The sequence below is a fragment of the Corvus moneduloides genome, chromosome 7 (assembly GCF_009650955.1).
Source record: "Corvus moneduloides isolate bCorMon1 chromosome 7, bCorMon1.pri, whole genome shotgun sequence".
Classification (NCBI taxonomy): Eukaryota; Metazoa; Chordata; class Aves; order Passeriformes; family Corvidae; genus Corvus; species Corvus moneduloides.
Genome location: NC_045482.1, coordinates 29,874,641 through 29,895,088, shown reverse-complemented (window position 1 = coordinate 29,895,088; position 20,448 = coordinate 29,874,641). Strand labels below are relative to the sequence as shown.

The following is a 20,448-nucleotide window of genomic DNA, read 5'->3' as shown; positions in this document are numbered from 1 at the left end:
AGAACTGCAGCAAAGAAATATCTGACTCTCATGTGTTTCTGCTCCTATCAGAAACAAACCCAGCCACTGCCTAACCTGTGGCAACCAAAGGAGCAATACTTACTCATCTGTACAGGGTCAGAGAACAGAAAAGGACCCCTGGAACACAGAGCCCTGTCACAGATGGTGATTTCTTCAAGAAAAAATAAAATTTTATCTTATTTTAGTAAGTTCAGGGCCTTTTACCTTTATGTTATTTACCATGACCCATTTATTTTGTGTGTCCTGTGGACAAATTCTGATTGCCAGGTCTCACAAGGTCATGGTTGGTTTTACAAGAGTCAGTTTTACCTTTGAAGTGGGAGGAATACTGAAAACACTGCTGGGTTTTTTTGCTGTTTGTTTCGGGGGTTGTTGTTAATAAAGGAACTTTTATTCTTTTACAAAAATGCCAGTCACACTGATGGCACAGTGAGGGCCAAGGGAGAATATTCACTAGGAGAAGGCAATCATATGGAATGGTTAGGTTTACACACTTAATAAAATGGGGTAGGATTTTTTGAAGGATGAAGGGAAAAAACAGAGCCCATATACCTAAGGCAAGGTTTACTGCCCAGGGACCCTCACACCTTTGCAGAAAGAATGCAAAAAGGGATGTGAATCATTTCAAATGCCCTTTTCAAGAGCACATGCCTGTGCATATTGGGAAAACAGTGCATTTAATATCTAGTTAATTTTTCATGGGAAAAGAAAGGATGGTTGGATTTAAGAACAAATGGATTTCAGAGCTGAGCTTGAAAAGCATGGTGGGATCTGCAACTTTATCCAGATCAAAAAAATAATGAGACTGATTTGGTTTTGCATTTCTGGGAACCACACACACGAAAGGATGGTGGTAGAATGCAAATGATTAAAGGATGCCTTAGTGATGGATATGTTTTAGCTTAGCACACTTTACTTGTTGTAAGTGACTAGAGGAAACAGAAAGGTCTGTAATATATGAGAGGTTGGACTGGATGGTAGAAGGGCTTCTTTCTGCCTTAGACTTTGTGATCTGTAAGCTACAATTAGTGGCACGCCAGTGGTGATAGGAATGCTTTTGGGACCTGTTGTGTCATAAAAGGAAACTTACCTTGTTCTCACTCTCACAGCCAGCAAGAACAGCTCACACCACTTACCTTCTTCTCTGTACTCCACAGTGTAGCCTGAAATGGTGCAATTGCCTGTACTGGATGGGGGTAGCCAGCGTAAGATCACAGAGGTGCAGCTTCTCTCCTGAGCTATGGGGCGGTTTGGGGCAGCTGGCACACCTTGGGAAGAAGAAACAAGACCAAGTCCAGCATCACAGCAATAAGTACTAGTGCTTTTTCTGAAGATCAGGTGTATCAGGTACATCAGGTCACTATGGGGCAGCTGCACCTTGTAGAGGGGCTTCACTAAGCAGCAGGTGAGGAGTCAGTTACCACTGAATGCCCAAAAATGACAAAAGCAAGGCATTCAGAGTTCTTCTGTGTGTAGGGCACTTTGTGTGCTTGGGAGCAGATTGACAAATGACCAGTAAATCCTTCTGTGCTTTGCTTAGGGCTCCCTTCAACACAGGAGTAGTTAGTGCAGCCACTGACTTGCTTGGATAAATTGGGGAAATTGGGTCTCTAGGGTGGTTTATGAGACCAAACAAATCAACTTTTAAATGCTCGTGACATTGCTGCATCTGTAACTCTCCAGTTAGACATTAATCTCTGGACCATCCCCTTCAACATAGCTGGCACCTCTCATCTCTCATGCTAACAGATCCTTTCTCAGAGCTGGAGGCAATGAGCATCAACTTGTTACTCCATATTCATTACAATTAGATGGGTCACTAATTACAGTGCTGAGAATTCAGGCTTGGAGACATGCCTCCAAGTTGAATCCCCAAAGAAGTTTTGCCCAGGCCAAATCTTACTCTCACCTCCTCTGTCCCTTTAAAGAGAAGGGGAGGCAGAAAATCTGTGTCACTGGATCCCAGTTCCTCCTACTCCAGGCAGATTCTAAAGCCCAGAGCTTCCTGCAGTCAGCTGGGGCATCATTCCCCCAGGGACTCGGCTGCCCAAGGGAGCTGAGCTTCCCCTGGCCGACCTCACTGAGCTCCTGGGAAGCAGCACTACGAGCAGGATGCAGGAGCTGAACCAGTGCCAGCACATTTTCATTTCCCAAATGTGATGTTTATGGTCAGACAACTTAATCAAGCACAAGGAGTATGCAAAGCCTTCAGCCATCAGTGGGAGTCGTGGCTGAGGAATGGTTGTACGACTTTAACATCTCGATTCACCTGGCACAGCTCCACATCTGGCTGCCTCTGCACGGGCTGTTCCTGCATGCTCCCAGCCCCCACCAAGGGACCACACACAGGAAAAATCCTGTGTTGTGTTAAAGTTGATGTGCTACCTTGGACTTTGATAGTTGCAGAGGTTGATGCGGTTCCGTGTTCGTTGGTTGCCACACAGGTGTAGATGCCGCTGTCCTGAGGCATCAGGTTGCAGATCTTCAAGGTGAGCTCTCCCGAGTCACTGTGGATGCAGGAAGCCCCAGTTAGAAGCACTGCTTCACTTGCTAATGGTTTTTATATAGTTCCTGTCCTGCCCCATTGCAAACACACATGCACACAAATCCTGCTAACTCATTTGAAGGAACATCCCTCCAGAAATCTGGTGCCCAAGTGCAACCCCTTCGTATGTCACGGTTTTGCTGTTAATGAATCCTTGGAGCAAACCTTTGGTCCAAATTGCCTGCCAGGCAAATCCTCATGTCTGTTGTGGCCTAGGAGGAGATGTGAAGGACCACTCAAGCAGCAAGCAGTCCAGGAGCTGAACATTGCCTGTGCCTGTCCAGAGCTGGATGCTTAGACTAGATATATCTGGAAAGATTTACCCATGCAGATCTTTCGTATCGTGGGAGATGGTGAGCTGCTGTGCCTCTGCAATGAAGTCCAACACACACCAGACAAACTGGGCTTCCCACAGATGCAGGAAGCAGTCACACAGCACAGGGGGACATTTCCAGGGAGCTTCAGACCCCTGGAGCATGTGCCATTGATCTGACACTGCTACCAGGGCCCCAGCTGGAAGGCTGGACATCTCGTAACAGCCAGGGATAAAGAGCACAGCACTGGGTTTGTGAGACACACTCAGTCTTTGGGCCAATCTGAGAAAATGAACAGCTCTGTGGAGTCTCATGAATTTATAGCAGGTCTGTTCATAGTCACTGCTGTTTGCACACTTCAGTCTCCAATATGCAGTGTGAGGGAGCTGGCCTGAATTAAAGGATTTCACTTGTGTAACTGTTTTAGCTGTACTGGAGACACAGCTTAGAGCCAACAATAAGTTCCCTTGATGGCAAAAGTAGGCTAGTTCTTGAATGCTTAATCTGTCGGGAGCTGCAGAAGGACGTGGTTGCTGGGATAACTGTCTGGACACTGCAGCTTTTGCTGGTCTGACTGTGCTGGTTTAAAACAGGACAGAAACATTCCCTCTCCCTGAAATCCACACACTCATGCCAGCAAGATTTGTAAGAGCCACTGATCCGCTGGGCCTCTGCTTGGCAGGCAGTGTCTTCACTGGGAAGAGTATTTGAGTAACAAGACAATACAAGTACTGATAGTGCACAGGGAGCCAACAGGCAGAGGACCGTGATGAAAACCAGAACCCTGATGGAAATATCTCCCCGTCCCAAGCCTGGCCAGAGGCTGAAGATAAGGCAGTAGGAGATATAGTGAGCAATAGCTGAAGACAATTTTGGATGCTATGGGGCAGCTGCACAAGCCAATGGTCTCTGAAGGAAGCTCTTGATCAGATGTAAGGGTTTTTTTATTGAACATGTAAAATCCCTTCCCTCTTAGTGTTCTTTTTTTCACTTTCAGTGACTTTGTACTCCCTGGATTCATTTCAGCCTGAGCCAGAAGTGCTGAAAGTTCAAATGAAAGATTGCCTCCTGGAGATTTCCACTGCAGTTTGGCCCAAATTGCTTATATAAGCTGCAGATGAGCATCCAGCAGAAGGCTGTTACCTGACCTGAATTCAACTCCAGATCTTTCTGAATCTTCTCAGTGCTTGTTGTAAAGATAGTTTTCCTCTCTGCTAGCCAAGCCAGGAACATAATGACAAGCATCTTTCCATCCAAGCACAGCCAGATGCAGCCTTCCCAGGAGCACATGTGGGCTTTTTTAGGAACAGCTGAGGGAAGGCTCAGGAAAACGGCAACCCCACCTCTGCCAGTAAGATGAGAAAATGCCCAGTGATATGGGTATTGCAAGCTGGTGAGGGCTTGCTCTGCTTGAGTCCCAAAGGAGATCATGGCATCAAACTCAAGCAGAGGCAATACTAGCCAAACTAATAGGTTGTAAACATTCTGGCTTCTGGCTTGCAGCTGGCTCAGGAAGTCAACGGGAGCAAGCTCATGTCTGCCAGCAGTACTTTGTGGATATACTCTACACTAGCTTGGGAAACAAATAAGCTACCCCAGCCCCAAAATCTGACCCTTTCCAGCCAATGTTTGCCCCACTGATGTGCTGATATGCCATGCCAGGCTTAATTAACTGCATCCTAATGAGTCTTTTAGCCAGGCTGGTGCCATATTTGAAGGTAACATGACCATCAGGACCAGCTACATTGGGACCCACAGACAGGACCTTACCAGGATGACACCGTGTAAGTGGCCGTGCTGTTGTCATTGTCAAGAATGTTTTGGTCCGGTCCTTTCCAGGTTATAGTTGGTTTGGGTCGCCCACAGACTTTGCACTGCAGCATCACTGTGTCCCCAAGCAGGCAGGTGATGTCCACTAATGGCACAAGAAACTCTGGAGCCACTGTAAAAAAAACCATGGGAACATGCACACAACACCTCTTTTAATCTCCGGGTGAGGATGTCTAGAGTCATACAAGGCTACAGGATATGCTATAGGACCAACTATGGGATCTGGGTCCCAAAGAGCTGGGAGTCCTGGGATTGTGTTATTCAAACTGCCCTCCAGTAAAAGCCAGCTGTCTACAGCTCAGAGAAGGAGGTAGAGGGGAGCTTCCATCCCCCAGCCCTGTGCTCTGGCAGGTGGATGAGATTTTGAGAGGGCAGGTTCAGGGGATTCAGCCTGGCCTGTGGCCCCAGGCTGTCTGGGCCAAGCAGCCAGCAGGAAGCCTGCTTTCCCTGGGACTGAGCAGCAGAGAGCTGCCTTTGCTGCAAATGCTGGTAGGTGCAGAGCATGCTGTGGCACCAGAGTGTATCACAACTGCAGCACAGCTGTCCTTAACTTACCTTCTTGGATGAAATTGGGGTTGATTATCTGAAAAATACAAAGAGATAGAGGCATTTATTTCCTAGACAGTGACAAAGAGACATCTGTTTTCACAAGGCACCATGGTGACTCTGACCAGAACTGCAGAGGTGCTGCAGTGGCAACAAGCACCTTCTAACAACCAACAGGTGCAGCAAGCTCTGGTGACAACACACCTGGGAAAGTAAATGAAAGCTACGGCTTCTTGAACCCTGATAAAGGTAACAGGCACAACACCAAGGCTGAGGAGGGTGGACATGTTTCTTCTTTGTCTGGGTGATAATGATGAAGCCATTAATGCTTCTTCCCAGAGGTGGTTTGTGCACCCTCTGTGCTCAGCTCCAGACCTGTGTCACACAGCACCTGCAGTCACCATGCACCTGGGGCATGTCACCAGCATGCTGGCCACTAACCAGGTCTGAGGAAACATCTTTTAACTTGTGCTCAGCTTCAGGAGAAAAAATGTAAAGCACTAAACCATAAATACTTAATTTTGCCCACTGCTGAGGATCAGTCCTGCAACAATTCTTGGTCTACTAACGTGAGTAAAAATTCAGTCTTGCATTGGACTGCTGGAAACTTTCCAGCTTGAAACTAGGTTTGGATAACCAGTAGTTATTTTATCTAACTAGGTAAGTGATCAAGTTAGCAAAGACTTGAAAAGCTACTGTTACTCTGTAGTGTCTATGTGCCAATGTAATCCTGGAAGCAAAGGTGGAAAAAGCAAAGACGTTGTCACTAAGTTCTTACAGAATTGATCCTAGCTCCATTATGGTGTACAATAGTATAGAGGTTTTAGCCTCATTAACTGTGTTAATAATCTCATAAGGCCTTGTTATTCAAATTCCATCTAATAATTTCATATTAAAGCACCATAAACACCAGTGTGGTTTATCTTGCCTTAAATATCTTTGTTATTATTTATTTCAGAGCTATTTTGGAAGATGCCAATGAAGCAGTGACCTAATTCATGGCCTGCCAAAGCTGATAGGAGGTTTTTGCAGAGGCTCAGAAACCAGGCTACAAAACAGAAGCAATAACCCTTCAAAATAAAGTAGATACATCTTCAAGATTTATATTTACATTTTGGCTTTATAAATAGTTTTCCAAGGTCGATGGCTCAGGGTGCCATTCAAGGAGGCACTTGGGCACATTCAGGTTCATTTTGGTTTCACAGCCTTTCTTTATAGCCCCAGGAAAAGCTCTGGTACCAGCACTGAGACCTCAGGTCTGCTTTCCCTTACCACCCCCACCACCACAAAGCCCAGATGAACCAGGCATAACCTGGAAAGCACAAAGTCCCTCTGAAGGGTGTAGCTGGGCACTGGCACCAGCACATGGACCTGCCAGCCCAGGCACTCAGGGAGCAGCAACTGCTTCTCCACAGGGTCCAGGACCCACACACAGCCCCCTGGACCCTGCAGACAGGAAGAAATTGTGGTACAATGGGGTACTGGATGGAAAACGTCCTCTCTCCTGTCTGTGCATGTGAAAAAAAGAGAGACGGATCTTCGTGATTAAGTTGTATCTCTCACACAACACAGCAAAGGAAGAAAAAGCTGTTCTGTGGATAACCATTGCTTGCCACTTTCACTCACAGACACCATCTACTTTTCAGCTGAGTAACCTCAGGCATCAGCTCATTTGCACATACATCTTCATTTTTGTGTTTGGCTTAACTGAAATATCCATTCTCCAAAGCTCTACCCTTCCTTCCCTGCAGCATGCATTAAATTCCCTTATTATTCACTGATCTCCATCCCTGTAGGATTAGAGATCAGGAGAAAGAAACACCCATTAACACTTTACATTTATTTTATAACTCTAAAGGATTCATTAGAAGATGCAACTACAATGATGAATGCAATGGATATCCCTATAAATAAATAATTCTACATTTGTAGTGACTTCCAAGGTACAATAATTTATAATAATTGCCTTACCAATTTTTTTTCACTGCCTCACCATGGGACTAGCAGAAAGAAAATTATCACTGCTACACAATATTGGAAGAGTCTGTGGGTAAAATTTACATTTTCTTTCCCAAAACTTCATCTGTTAATTAATCAAATGGTACCGAACAACACCCCTGCAGCTACATCACAGCTTTAACCTGCTGTAAGCTTAGACAGAAATGAAAGTCTGTCTGCACAAGAACGTTTAAGTGATTTAATGCATCACCTTATTAGGGAATGGGATTTCTTCTGCTTTGAAGGATGGCGTCAGATGATAGGGTGAGAAGGGCAGAAATGGGAAAGCAAAGGTTCACAGCCAGATCTGCATCCAGGGGCCGGCTCGGCTGGTTCACACATCTGCTCCCAAGCCCTGGGGTTCTGCTGCCTCTCCCTGCAGGCTGGCCAGGTTCCTGGGCTATGGCTGGGTGGCAGGAGATGGCAGCCTCCATAGAGTCCTCCTAGATTAAGTGCAAGATCTTTGGAGACAATTTCTTCATTTGCCAAATAGGTTTTTAATCCCCGTGGGTGGAGAAGGGGAGCTCCAAAGTGTGTCCTTGCCCTCAGAGGATGGGAGCTCATGTATTGCTTCTCCACACAGCCTCCTGCTGGTGCCAGGGCTGGGTCCTCTTATGGATATGCTTGCCCACTCAGTCTGCAGCAGTTTGAATAAGGATCTCACAGCCCAGCCCTCAGCCGAGCACCCCTGGTGGCCATGAGCAGGGGAAGGTGGCCCAGGGTCTCATGCTGACAAGGGCTCCCTGCAAAAATCCCAGCAAACACCTCCTGCACCAGTGAGGCTGCCAGTCTGGCTGTGAGAGGACAAACTCATGGGGATGGAACTATCCAGCACAAGAACTTCTCACTCCATCTTCAGTGTCAGCCTACACCATGGAAACACAAGCCCTAAGGGGATCAAACTCAGTTTGCAGTGCATGTAAGAAACACAGCCAGGCTCTTTTTTCCTTGGAACATAATTTTAACTGAGATAAGGTAATTTTTTTTTTTTTTATTGGATGGAATACCTGTTGCATGGCCCAGGGCAGGTGAAAATTTGTAAAGTCCCCTCTGTGGCCAGGAGAGTTTGTTTTCCATACAATGATATCTAAAAATGGAAATCCTATGCAAGGTAACAAGAGGCAGAACATGAAACGGCCTCTGCTCACGTGATGTGGGGTCTAACACTGACCAGGCAAAGCCAGGCAGGAGGGAAGGGGGCAAGATAAAGGAATGGGAGGACAGGTCAGGGTTATTCAATAAAAAGCCAGAAACAGACCTTGCTTCTCCCTCTTCCAGTGCTGTTTCAGGGCTCAGACCAAGAAAGGCACATAAGGCACGTACTTGAATGCCTTTGGGGACCTGCAGGGATCTAAGTGACTTAGATCTAGGTCAACTAAGTGTAACTTAACATCAGGCTTTAGAAAAGCAGCATGGGTGCTTCTCCAGAAACTCAGTATTTTGCAGTATTTTTCCTGCTTTGTGAAGCTCATGTTACAAAGATAGAAAGGCATCTGCAGCAGCAGCTGCGAAGCCCACTTGCAAAGCGACTCCAACCACCCTAATTCTTAGCGTAATCTTATCTTTCACTTGTGCACACAGGCTTTATCTGGTGGGGAGGGAGAAGCCATCCTGCCATGCCAATGGCCAGTCCCAAAACACTCTGCAATCACAGCTCGGCTGCCTGGGAGGGTTCTCACCTTGGCCAGGGTTTGCTTCTCCTTTGCAGGCTTGTCCTTGCCATGCCTACCTCACTTCCCTGCAGGGATTTCACCCAGCCCTGACACACCAATGCACAGAAGGGCCCAGGGGATGTCCAGATTTTTTCAATGCCATGTTTCAACCCCATTTTAAGGGACTATATCAAAACCAGGAGTGAGAATATTTTTCCCCAAAGCTTAAGAACAGGCTGCAAATCAAGCCCTCTGTAATAAGATCGGTGCTTCACCTAAACAGCAGAGGGCATGTTTACTCCAAGACAAGCAGCTGAGCATTTTGTAAACATTTCATGGCACCTCTTGGTCACTGAGTTAAAATAAAATACTGACACATTTGCACGTGCTGGCAGCAGAGTCAGCAGCATGTTCCTTGCTACCTCGTTCAAAACCAAAAATTACGATTCTCTGAGAAAAAAGAAATTAATTAATTAATTAGAAATTAGGTGAACTCTAATTTTTAGGAAAATATCTATCACCCATCTTTGACTAGGTCAACTTTACTTTAAGACTTTTGGGGTGACAGGCTCACAGTGTCACCAGCCTCCCCTCCCCCAAAAAAGAAAAATTAACAAGAGAAATTTCTTGATAAAATGAGCAAATAAGGATCCCAGCACAGATGGATAGATGCTACCAAAGGGAAAATACAATTTAAAACAGCATCTAATGAAGTGTTCCATGGCATCAGCCTTTTAGCAGGGATGGGGGATGCTTTCTGGCACCAGCATGGATGGGCTTGGCTGCCTTTAGGACTGATGGAGAAGGCACAAGGGATGTTGTAGAGCATCCATGCAGTGCAGAAACCCTCTTGCCCTCCTCATGTTCTTGCTGCCTGGCCCTAATGGCTGGTGGTTTCCGTGGCTGAGCCTGTGGGATATCCCTGGCACTGCGTTGTAGCTCCCTACACCTTCCTGCAGATGAAGCAGGTCACTTCTTGCTTTTCCAAAAGCTATTCCACCATGTCTGTGCTGCTGGCTCAGGCCATGTCACACCTGATGAGCCACCTTCCAGGTCTGTCTCAGCAATCCCTGGCCACTCAGGGCAGCAGGACAGCGGTGTTGCCCATGGAGGCTGTCCCAGGGAAACACAGGGAAGTTCTCAGGATTGTACCCATTCACACTGTACTAACAGGCCAGGAAAGGCTTTCTTAACAGTATTGAACAAGATTTTGCCAAGAGAGTGTTACAACTACTCTGGAGATGGACAACCTCAGGCGGGGGCTGAAGGCATTTGCCTAAAGCACTTGGAATTCTTAGCCTGAGCTGAGTGGTGACTTGGAGCCAATGCTGTATCCACCAAACCATTACTTACTCAACCACGTGGACTGTGGGAGTGCTAACACAGTATTCTGCCACAGTGGATGTTTCCTAGTGCTTATCTTGGTCTAAGTGTCTCTGAGTAGATCCTGACATGCTAAAATGTCACAACTGAAAAAAGCAGATTAAGAAGCCCAACGTATGTACCTTGGCAACAGCTCACTAATCTAATGATGGCACTTCCAGTGACTTGGCCTGGGCTTCATCTCTGCTTTGCACAGCTGAGACACTGGAACAGACACCAGAGGCTCAGTGACAGACATGTGTGGGCCAGCAGTGCTTGTAACACTGCAGCTGGAGTTGTGCAAAACGTTTGCAGCCATGTCGGAACCCTATACCTGAGGCCCATCCCAAAGCTGGGGGAGCTGCTGCCGGATTTAGTGAGGTTTAGCTCAGTCAGATCTTGTGACTGCTGGAAGACTATTGCCTTAGACAAGAGAGGTAGCCCAATGGGATCTACACAGCTGCCTTGTGACCATCTCAGCAATACTGCAACCCCATGAGATGTTACAACACAGAACTGTAGGACAATTAGTCGTGTCATTGTCCCGGACCCCAGACTTGGGTGTGGATAGTATTTGCTCATTTACAAGGGCAAACATCTTCCCAGAAGTGGAGTTGCCTGTCCCTGTGCAATTAACTACAGACATGTGGAAAGAGTCTCTGATCATCCTTAAGTGTAGGCTACTCCTATCACTCACGTGGCTACACGTGGCCCTCAAGCGCCTGCTCCTACACTCACGTACTCTGTGGGCGAGTTCGTGCCTTCTGCTTTATGAAACTACAGCACAAAGCAGAAAACTAGCAGAAAAAAACAAACTTCATTTCCATCTTTATGCACTTTCATTACATATTAATTAACAAAGAGGAAAAAACCAGTCACTAAGAGATGCTATTTCTGGTCAAAGCTACAATGAATAGAAAATTCTCCAAGGCCTGTGTGAGCAAAAACCCAGTAGTGGAATTTTAGCTCTTTTAAACAGTCACCCAGAATTTCAGTTTCCTGCTCTCGCAATATATGTTTTCCACATTTCTTTCTGTCTTTGTGTCCCCTTGAAACAAAGGCAAAGTGCTTCCAGAAACCTGGAATCTACTGAATGGAATCCACTGTGGTTTTTCATAAACAGCAAACAAAGTGAGATCTGAAAGGCCACAGTAGCTGTGGGACTTCATGGGTACTATGACCAGCTTACTGACTTGTGCAGGAAGTAGGGTGGAGCTAAATTGCACCCACATTTCCCGGTAATTAATTAATATGTCTGCTTTGCATTCAGAGACTGCTCTCTCTGTTCCAGCACTGGGTGCACGTTCTCATGCACGAAGGGAGGAAGAGGGATGTCAGGGGTGACAGTCCTGTAAGAGAAGCCAGGTCACTTGCCCTGTTATTACCTGGCTGTAATGATGACTCCACCTTAATGACACAGGAAAGGTACCTCTGAGTGTTGATGGCCAGGACACAGCTCTTCTGCCAGCACTCCCAGCATCTATAAAACCCCTCATGAGCCTGGCCAGGTGTGAGGACAAGGTGTTCCCTCTCCTTGGGCAGTCAGTCACGTTGTCTCCAGTTGCCCTGGGAACTCATCAGTGGACATTCCACACAGCAGGGAAAGCATAACCAGGTGAGATGTGGATGTTCACTGCACACACAGGCTGGGCTGGAGGGGTAGCACAGCTGTTTAAGTTATCTAAGCCTAGCACACGAAGCCTAGAAGATTGATGAAGGCCTGAATCAGGCTCTGGTGTTAGAATTAGCTTGTTTTGCCTCTGGTTTAATGAGAAAAGACTTTGGCCTCCCAGGCTGTAATATAGCCCAATTATTGTAACACATTTGAAAAGGAGAATCAAAATCTCATAATGAAGGGAAAGAGAGAACAACCGTGGCTTCCAGTAGGTGAATACCCCAGACTTTTAGAGACCAGGCCTCTTCTAGGGCTTCACCAGCACTTTATGAGCCTGCCCATGCTCTGTTCCCTCCAGAGGATTCTATTTAGTTTATACTGGGTATCAGCAATCCCTTCCTCCCAGTATTTCTTAGCCAGATCAACGAGATGACCACAGTCAATTCTGGCTGCAGATGTACTAAAACCAGCACGAACAAGGGCCATGCTGCTCCTTGCAGGGCAGTGTGACCTTAGTAAGTCACCCCCACAATTGTTCTCTTATTTTCTCTTCCTCTGCCATTTTAAATATTTGTTCAGCCCCAGAGAGTTTTGCTAGAAGCAAAACTGAGCTTTCCAAGCCATGAGGAACACAGTGGCTCCTGGGGACTGCAGTGCAGCGGCACTGTCACCTCCAGCAAGTGACCTAGGAGATGCAGGACAGGGCTTTCTGAGTGTAAACAGAGTCACACAGAAGGCACACAGTTACTCCCCCAACAGCAGATTGATTCCATAGCTAAGACTTCACATTGGTGTATTTTGGTTTAAATAGAAATGTTTTTTTTTCTCCTGAAGTTCAGAACAGTAGACTGTAGCATGGTAAAAACCCAAATCAAGCCATCAAAAAGACTAGAAATGCTGACAATGCAAGGACTCAGATACCTCCCACTGGATATATTCTAAACCATCTTTTTTCCTCCTGTTGAACAAAGTCAAAACACAGAAATCCTCTGCAAAAGAACAGTGATTTTCACCCAGCTCTGCACAACCACCTGTGTCTCAGCCACCTGTTGGTGCACAGGACAATTTTCAGTGAGTGAAAGCTTCCACAGACTCACGTGTAAAAATGGGCACAGCCTTACAACAAATACACACACTTCCAGTTGTTACCTGTGACTGGCAAAACGCTCTTTGAAAATGTAAACACAGTCCTGAGAATAATGCAGCTTTAGAGGTAAGGACCATTCAGTCTCCAGGATGTCAGCTGGGTCAAAAGCTTTCCTTTAGTACACATCCCAACACAATTAAAATAAAAGCATGCTTTCAGGTTAACAGCTTAGGTGGTACACCTCAGTACACTTCTCCCTCTTTTTATCTTCCCTTCAGGAGGAAGATCAGCTTTTTTTTGCAGGATGTTTATAGTGCAGCCTGGCTGACAGCATCCGGGAGATCTGCTAGGACACAGATATCTCTGTTCTCCGGTGACCTATCCTGTCATCACCACAAAATCACCTTCTTTCTGAACCATGCCCTTGCTTGTTTCAGCAGGAACCTCTTTCAGCCTTGGAACAATGTATAGAAATGTTTTGTGTGGTCACTATAAACAGGGAAAAAAAAAAAAAAAGGATCTTGCTAGATCTTAATTGAGGAGAACCAGATACATAACTCTTCATGATTTTAAGCTCTTTCAGGCTCTCTCGACAAGGCACTAGAACTGGTGGTTTCACACTGGAAAAACAGTAACATAATGTACCATAATTTGGGTCCACCTATCTTCATCAGCCTTGCCTGAGATACAGGTACATTCACACAACTGGTTTTACCATTCTTCCTTAGTACCTTGACAGAAATGCAATTCCTACTCTGCTAAGAGAAAAAGGAAATGTTGTCTTTTCTGATTTTCTAGATAAAGTGCTGGTTGTGGTACAACAACATTTGCTCCATGATTAACAACACAGGCCTGACTGGCAGCTCAAGTGTGTATTGCCAGGGCAAGGGGTGTTTTAATATAGAAAGGTGCCACGTTTATCAGCAGCTGACACACTTGCATTATTGTTGGAATGAGGTCCCAGGTGGGAAACAGAGACTGAGGGTGGCTATGTGAGACTCCGGCTCAGCAGGAGCTTGTTACTGAGCTCACTCCACTGCTCCCACTCCAAAAGAAGCCCAAACTCCAGTTCAAGGCTTGGCAAAACCGGAATTGACACTTTTTGTGACTCACACTAAATTGGCACACACGTCTGCGAGCAATACAGACCCACCAACTCCCCTTGCAGCAAAGGTATTTCAAAACAGACACATGTTCTTGAGAAAAAATAATCACAAGGATGATTGTCTCTACCTCCATACTAGTATTGGGGTCAAGGTCATCACACTCTGATTCCTCTGAGCTGTTTGTCTCCTTGTTTGGCAGCATGAAGAGGAAGAAAGAGAACAAGAGATTAGAAAAGAGATTGGTTAGTCAGGGCAGAGCAGCACAGTTGGGAGCAGCACGAAAATGGGCAACAGTAGGGAAAATGCTCCTGAAACACAAACAAAAAACAAACCGACAACAAAACAAGGGAAGCAAAGGCAAAGACATGCTTTTGCCAGAGAAGCAGCAGTGATTCTGCAATTCGTTCAGGTAGTGAAAACAAGGAGGAAGCAAGAGGAGGAAGAACTGTGCCACCATGCTGGAGCAGCCACTTCCCTCGGGCCCAGTCCTTCCTCGTCCAGAGGGTGCGAGGGCACCCGGGATGCAGTGTCAGGGTTCCTCCCTTTGCACATGCCAGGGCTATTGCACCAGGCTTGTAAGGCACAAAGCCTCTGCAAAGGAAAACACTTAATCATGGGCTCTCCTGGAGAGGGGTGGATCCAAAGGACATGCTCAAGTGCTTTCCTGAATCAAGGCTGAGCTTTGGTTGTGTCAAAATCACAAGTGTTTGCTTGCCTCTGTTGGGAGGGAAAGCCCCAGATTAGTCCTGAGCAGGCCTCATGGTCGGTTTATAGGGATGGATCCTCTGAGTTGGAGCACAGTAGTCAGGCACCCAGAGCAGAAGATGGAGCTTAACCCCACAGTTCTGAACCTTTTCCATACTGGGAGATCTCAGAGAAAGAGAGAGAGACGCAGACACACAGACACACACACACACACACGCAGACACACACGAGACCTTCTCCTGGCAAGACAGAGTCAGCATCTCTGCCCTGTCTGATAACATGGAAAGAAAAAGGTCACTGAGACCATCTCCCTAGACCAAAAAGCTTAAGAATCCCCAGGTTGGGAACCCGTTACCTTAATATCTGCTAAAATATTGACCTAAAGAAAACTCAGCAACTTCAGCAAGGCCATTGGTTCACCCAGTGGCTTTCTCACTGCTGCAGCTGCTCTGATGAAGCTGCAGACCTGGGCTAGATCAGAGGTCAGTAAATCACTAGTGTCCCAATTTAAAGTTATTTAACCATGTATATAGTTGGGTTTCTTAATGAAGATTACTTACTTGCATGTGGGATGCCAGGAAAAAGAAAACAAAAAACAAAGACTGCACTTTATCTTGCATGCAAAAATCCTGCTAAAATGGATACTACAAAAAAGGAACAAAAAAAGATAACTGAAGTTGAAAAGAAGAAAAAAACCAACAAAAAAACAAAACCCAAACTCAAAATTGCCGCCCCCTCCCTCTCTCAGGAGAGGATGCTACAGGGGGTGGAAAGGATGGGAAGCAGGAGAGCAGCACAGAGCTTTCAGATGGCCTTACTCACTTTAACAGAGACTTTGTTCCCCAGAATATCCTTGGATTTACGTGGCCCATTGGCTTCATTTTTGCCACTGCTCTCCTTTTCCGCCCGCTTTCTCATGCGCAGGGTATGCCATGAACATGACTTCCTGTTGTACCAAAAAACGCAGCAGTCAAATGGCAAATCATAGCAGGAAGAAAGGTTTTGGAAAGGGGAACCAGCATCCACATTTGCAATTACTGCAGTTCCCTAGAAGGTGAAAGCCACCGGCAGGCAATCTGCCTGTCTCAATCTCAGCAATGAGAGCTGAAGTTCAAAACCAAACCAAAGAGTTCTGCAAAGCAGATGTTGTGCCACACTTGCTGTTTAAATGCATGGAGCAGGAAAAAAATGTCCATGATGGAAGCACAGGCAACTAGAACTTGGTCATCTGGTTTCAGGGACTTTGTCTTGCATTGCCACAAATAGAAATTTATTTCAATTTTGCTACATTTAAAAGACCAGTTTAGTCCTCAGTCTTGTTGAAAAAAAAGCAGTGTAACAAATATAAAGAATGGTCCTAATGTATTACTCAGTACAGCAAATTAAAAAAAAATTAAGAAATTCAAGTGGTTACTCACTACATGTTGCTCAGAACACAAACAGCTCAATAAATAGGAGCTGCATTATTAATTTTCCAAGAGATAAGTCACTTCCTAGAATGACAAGCTCTGCTGTGCCTCTCAAGACCAAGAATTTCCCATTTGACTTTGCCAATCCAGTTAAAAAGGACAGCAGTCAGCTCATGGGTTTTGGCTAGCATCACAGCAGGCACCATTTCCAGTAAATTTTTCACCCCTTATTACTGCTCCTATGACCTTATTCTTGGAAAAAAATAATAAAAGACCAATGTCACCCTTTGTAAGAGCAATGCTGTGTTGACAAGAGAATTGCGTATCAAAGCAGACATAAGAAATTAAGAAAAAACCAAAACAGTTCTTGATATGGATTTCATTTGGTTTAAATAGTGAAGAGTGGACAGGTTGGGGGGGAATTTGGGGAGGGGTATGTTGTCCAAAGCATAAAGCTCTCAAAACAGCAGTGTGATGAGCTGGGATCCAGGTTCAAAGCATCTGCCCACCTTTAAGTCATGCAAATTTGATTTGCATGTTTAAGCCCAATGTTTGGCATATGTCACGTCTACAGTACCTTGATACATTTTACAAAGGAAGTTGTATGAATTCCAGGGATCACCTGTGATGCCAATAAAACGCAGTATGTTAGCAAGGTAGGACCCAAAGGATGCCCCACACAGCCGACGCTCCCCCATGAACACTGCGTCTGACTCCTAAGCGTTTCCTGCTTTTACCTCAGCACCTGATGGGAGCTGTACAATAGCTCAGTTAAAGAACAAGCAAATGCTGCCACTGCCACAAGAGTGAATGGGGTCACGACAACTGTTTTTGCAACCAGGATTAGAGTCTGCACTAACTCAGACTGTATGGGCAGTCGTGTCTGAGCACAGGGAGCACCAGAGCATCCTGCACGGCTCAGACAGGCACTAAGTGCTGACTGGTATTTGGGAGTTCCTGGAGAAGGTCCAAATGAGAAGTGCAGAGCAGGGGAAGTTATCCAACACTTCAGGACTGTTACGTTTTCCTTTAGGAAATGTAAGAGTCAAGAACACGGCTGATGGGACTCCCTGACCGATAGGTGAGTAATTCATGGTGCCAACACTGCTGGATCGACCATATATTTTGTGTACAGTATTTGTCACAGAAGAAACAGTTTTATTACTCAAACTAAGTAATCACTGTGATCTGGCAGACCAGATAGGGTTGAAGATAACACGGCTCCAGGTTGTTTTTTACTCATAGGACTCCTATTATTCAAGTGTCTTTTTGTTTTCTGGGTTGTTTTAGCTGTTTGAGTCTGAAAACATTGTTTAGGACTTTAAATCTCACTGCAGTGAGAAAGAGAGAATTGCAATTCATGTGTCTTTCAGTTTTGTTACACCTTCCTGGCCACAATTCATCCACCTACAGAATCTGATGCAGAATTTTACTGTACAGCTGCCATGAAATCAGTCTTCACCAGGAGTCTGGTACCGTGGATGATTCTAAGGGCATGTGGCTGCATATTGCAGCTAGAGAGGAACCCGGGAATGGCTGTGGTGGATGTGCAAGAGATGTGCCAAGCAATTCCTTTGGCTTAACATGCAATGCCAGATAGCATTCATTACTGACTGACAGGTAAAGTCATCATTTCTCTTAACTGAAACGGCAGCAGAGATCAAGTTATTATTTTTAGTGAATCTGTCACAAAATCTTTCCTCGTGTTTAATTCTGCGCCTCGAGGTATTTGTGTAAGGTAAAACACAGTTTGTAGCATACATCATGCATTACCATCTAGTCATTTTAGATGTTAAAAGAAATCAACAGGTATTACTGAAAAGAGGGTTGTACCTTCTGTATTTAATACCAAAAAACCACTTTCTTGCATTAGTCATTTCAGACTGACAAATTTCTAAAAATCAGAAAAGAAAAATATATATCCACACATTTGTTAAATAAGCAACAAAATATTATAAACAAAATTAAAAACAAAACAAAATCAAACAAAACAAAAAAAAAGGGTCCAACTAATTCTTTTACCTCATTAAAACATGCTCATGGTGAAAATTTATTTTACATATTTAAAATAGTACATTTAAAATTAGTTACATTACAGGTACAATGATGAACATTGCGACTATCCATTATATTGCACAACCTGACTTCATCAATATGAGTTTGTTTCTTCTTTTTTTTAAATAGTGCAAAATACTTTATACAGGAATGTACTTGGATGGGGGTCTTGCAAACCAAAAAATATATTACAAAAGTTACTGCAAACAGAAAAAAAACCCAAAACAAATGAAAAAAAAAAATACAAGCTGTACAAGGAAATTGCCATAGACAACAAAATCTCTCCTCCTTGAGAAGCGAACCTCAGTCCAACACAGAGCCTGGATTTTTGTGGTTTTTTTGTTTATCTAGATGCTGTTATAACCAATATATAGATTAGCAACTTAATACAACATAAATATAAGTCCAGTCCAAGCAGGTCCATGTTGGTGTAAAATGGTGTCATGTAAAGCATATCTTTAACTGTCTATGGTTTTATTTCTCTCCAAAGTATAAACAAAATCCCACAAAATGAAAATAAGCAAAACCCGAGCTATCCACCATGGCTGCCCGATGCTGCGGATTGACCACTCAGCTTGTTCCAATGGCACTGTAGATAAAAATCAGCAGGATTTCCCTACCATTTGGGTTTATTTTTATTTATTTATTTATTTAATTTCCTCAAAAAATCCACATAGTGCTCCCAGCGAAGCCAATATGGCACTTACTTGATGCTTCCATCGCTATTATCTGTAGTGGATTTAGGGAGGGGAGCCAAGATACTGCCAGGGATCCATCCTTCAGCGGCCGGAGAGTGGTCGTTTGCAGGCTGGTACACCAGGAACATGTTCTGCTGGTTGATAGCAAGGATCTGAACCACCTCTCCTTGATTCACACAGATCTCATCCTCCTTCAGTGCATAGTAATCTTTAATCACCACCATGGAAGAGGTCCCATTGCACCCTCCCAAATCAGTCTGAAAACGGACACAACACAAACCGGTGAGCGGCCGGTGCGGAGGAACCTGCCCTTTCCGGCAGCGATCCCACTACTTCATGTCCAGCCTAACCAGACCAGGGAAAAAGACACAAAACACTTGGAAGTTCACATTGGCAGAAAAGGATTTGAAGGACCTGAAAGGTGGCAGTAACAAATACAAACCAGTTTCCTATTTCACATCAGACTTCAAAGCTGCTGACAACTGTGCCCCTGGGTGTTCTCATCTGTGGGTGTTACAGATGAAGGGTCTGTGCTGAGCCAAATAGGGAGAAAGACCAGTGATGCTGAGTGAATACTCGCAGTTAAATATAGGTCATATTGAAAGTGGCTTTGGTCAGCCTCAGCCAGCAGCAGGGTTGGTGGCCACTGACTCTTTGGTGGTTTGTGTGCAGCACACATGTACCCAAACTACAACCTTTAGCTGGCACCCTGTGAGCTGTTATATGGGAAAAGGTCTAAACTCTTCCCTACCATAGACTTTTTCAGGAATGGGTGGTTAATGGCTATTAGAGAAGCCTGAATATTGCTTCTGCCAGTATTGCAAATGGATATCTAGTTCATTAGATCTGCAAGCACAGTGCCCTGAAAAACACTGGGATCAGTGCTCCAGGGTCAGGCTCTGTCTCTGTTTCCTAGATGAAGTGCCCTCCATGTGGATGCCAGGGCTTTTGCATGAGCTGTTTAATCCCAAATCACACGTTACCCCATTGCTTCAGTTTGTTGATTCCTGTTGACCTGGTTAGATGCTAATCAAAGCTAACATCATGGATCACCTGTGGTATAAGAAATGGGCTGTGAGATCATGTTTTATCAGATGAGCTCAGTACCTTGCTTTGTTCATACTTGTCTCCGGGCTGTGAGTGCTCATACCCTGTGCTGCCGTTGGAGGTAGATAACTTCAGGGGTGGGAGAGATGGGTTACGGCTTGTAGCCTTCAAAGGCTTCTCAGACCCTACTGGAATAGAAGAATGGGGCCTGGTGTTGGGCTGAGGGACTCTGCCGGCCTGGGGCCGCAGCACCGCCGAGCTGCTCTCCTTGCGTTGGTACTCGATGGGCGACTGCAGTGCTGCAAGAGAGGACAAGAGTCAGCCACAGGCTCCCAACAGCCTTGCCAGGGGCTGCAGAGGTGTTCAAACAGGTGGGATGGTTCAAACAGAACAGACCCATATGCTGCAAACCAAACAGGAACGGGACATGCCACCCATGGAAGCACACGGTGCGTTCA

At 45.3% G+C, this 20,448-nt stretch overlaps 1 protein-coding gene across 12 annotated transcripts in view; it reads right to left on the bottom strand.

Moving 5' to 3' along the window:
• Positions 1 to 20,448, bottom strand: part of KALRN (kalirin RhoGEF kinase) — a 483,321-nt gene that overhangs the window by 11,865 nt on the left and 451,008 nt on the right. For 8 of the 12 annotated variants that reach the window (XM_032115344.1, XM_032115337.1, XM_032115336.1 and 5 more), the window contains 8 exons: positions 20,051 to 20,289; positions 18,953 to 19,200; positions 15,604 to 15,727; positions 14,204 to 14,263; positions 5,266 to 5,293; positions 4,651 to 4,822; positions 2,407 to 2,528; positions 1,158 to 1,289 (listed from right to left, as the gene is read on the bottom strand). In XM_032115344.1, coding sequence (XP_031971235.1) covers positions 1,158 to 1,289; positions 2,407 to 2,528; positions 4,651 to 4,822; positions 5,266 to 5,293; positions 14,204 to 14,263; positions 15,604 to 15,727; positions 18,953 to 19,200; positions 20,051 to 20,289 — 1,125 coding nt within the window. Of the gene's footprint in view, positions 1 to 1,157; positions 1,290 to 2,406; positions 2,529 to 4,650; positions 4,823 to 5,265; positions 5,294 to 14,203; positions 14,264 to 15,603; positions 15,728 to 16,783; positions 16,813 to 16,843; positions 18,085 to 18,952; positions 19,201 to 20,050; positions 20,290 to 20,448 lie in introns of those variants that run through there. The other 4 variants (XM_032115340.1, XM_032115346.1, XM_032115347.1 and 1 more) reach the window with 4 other exon arrangements.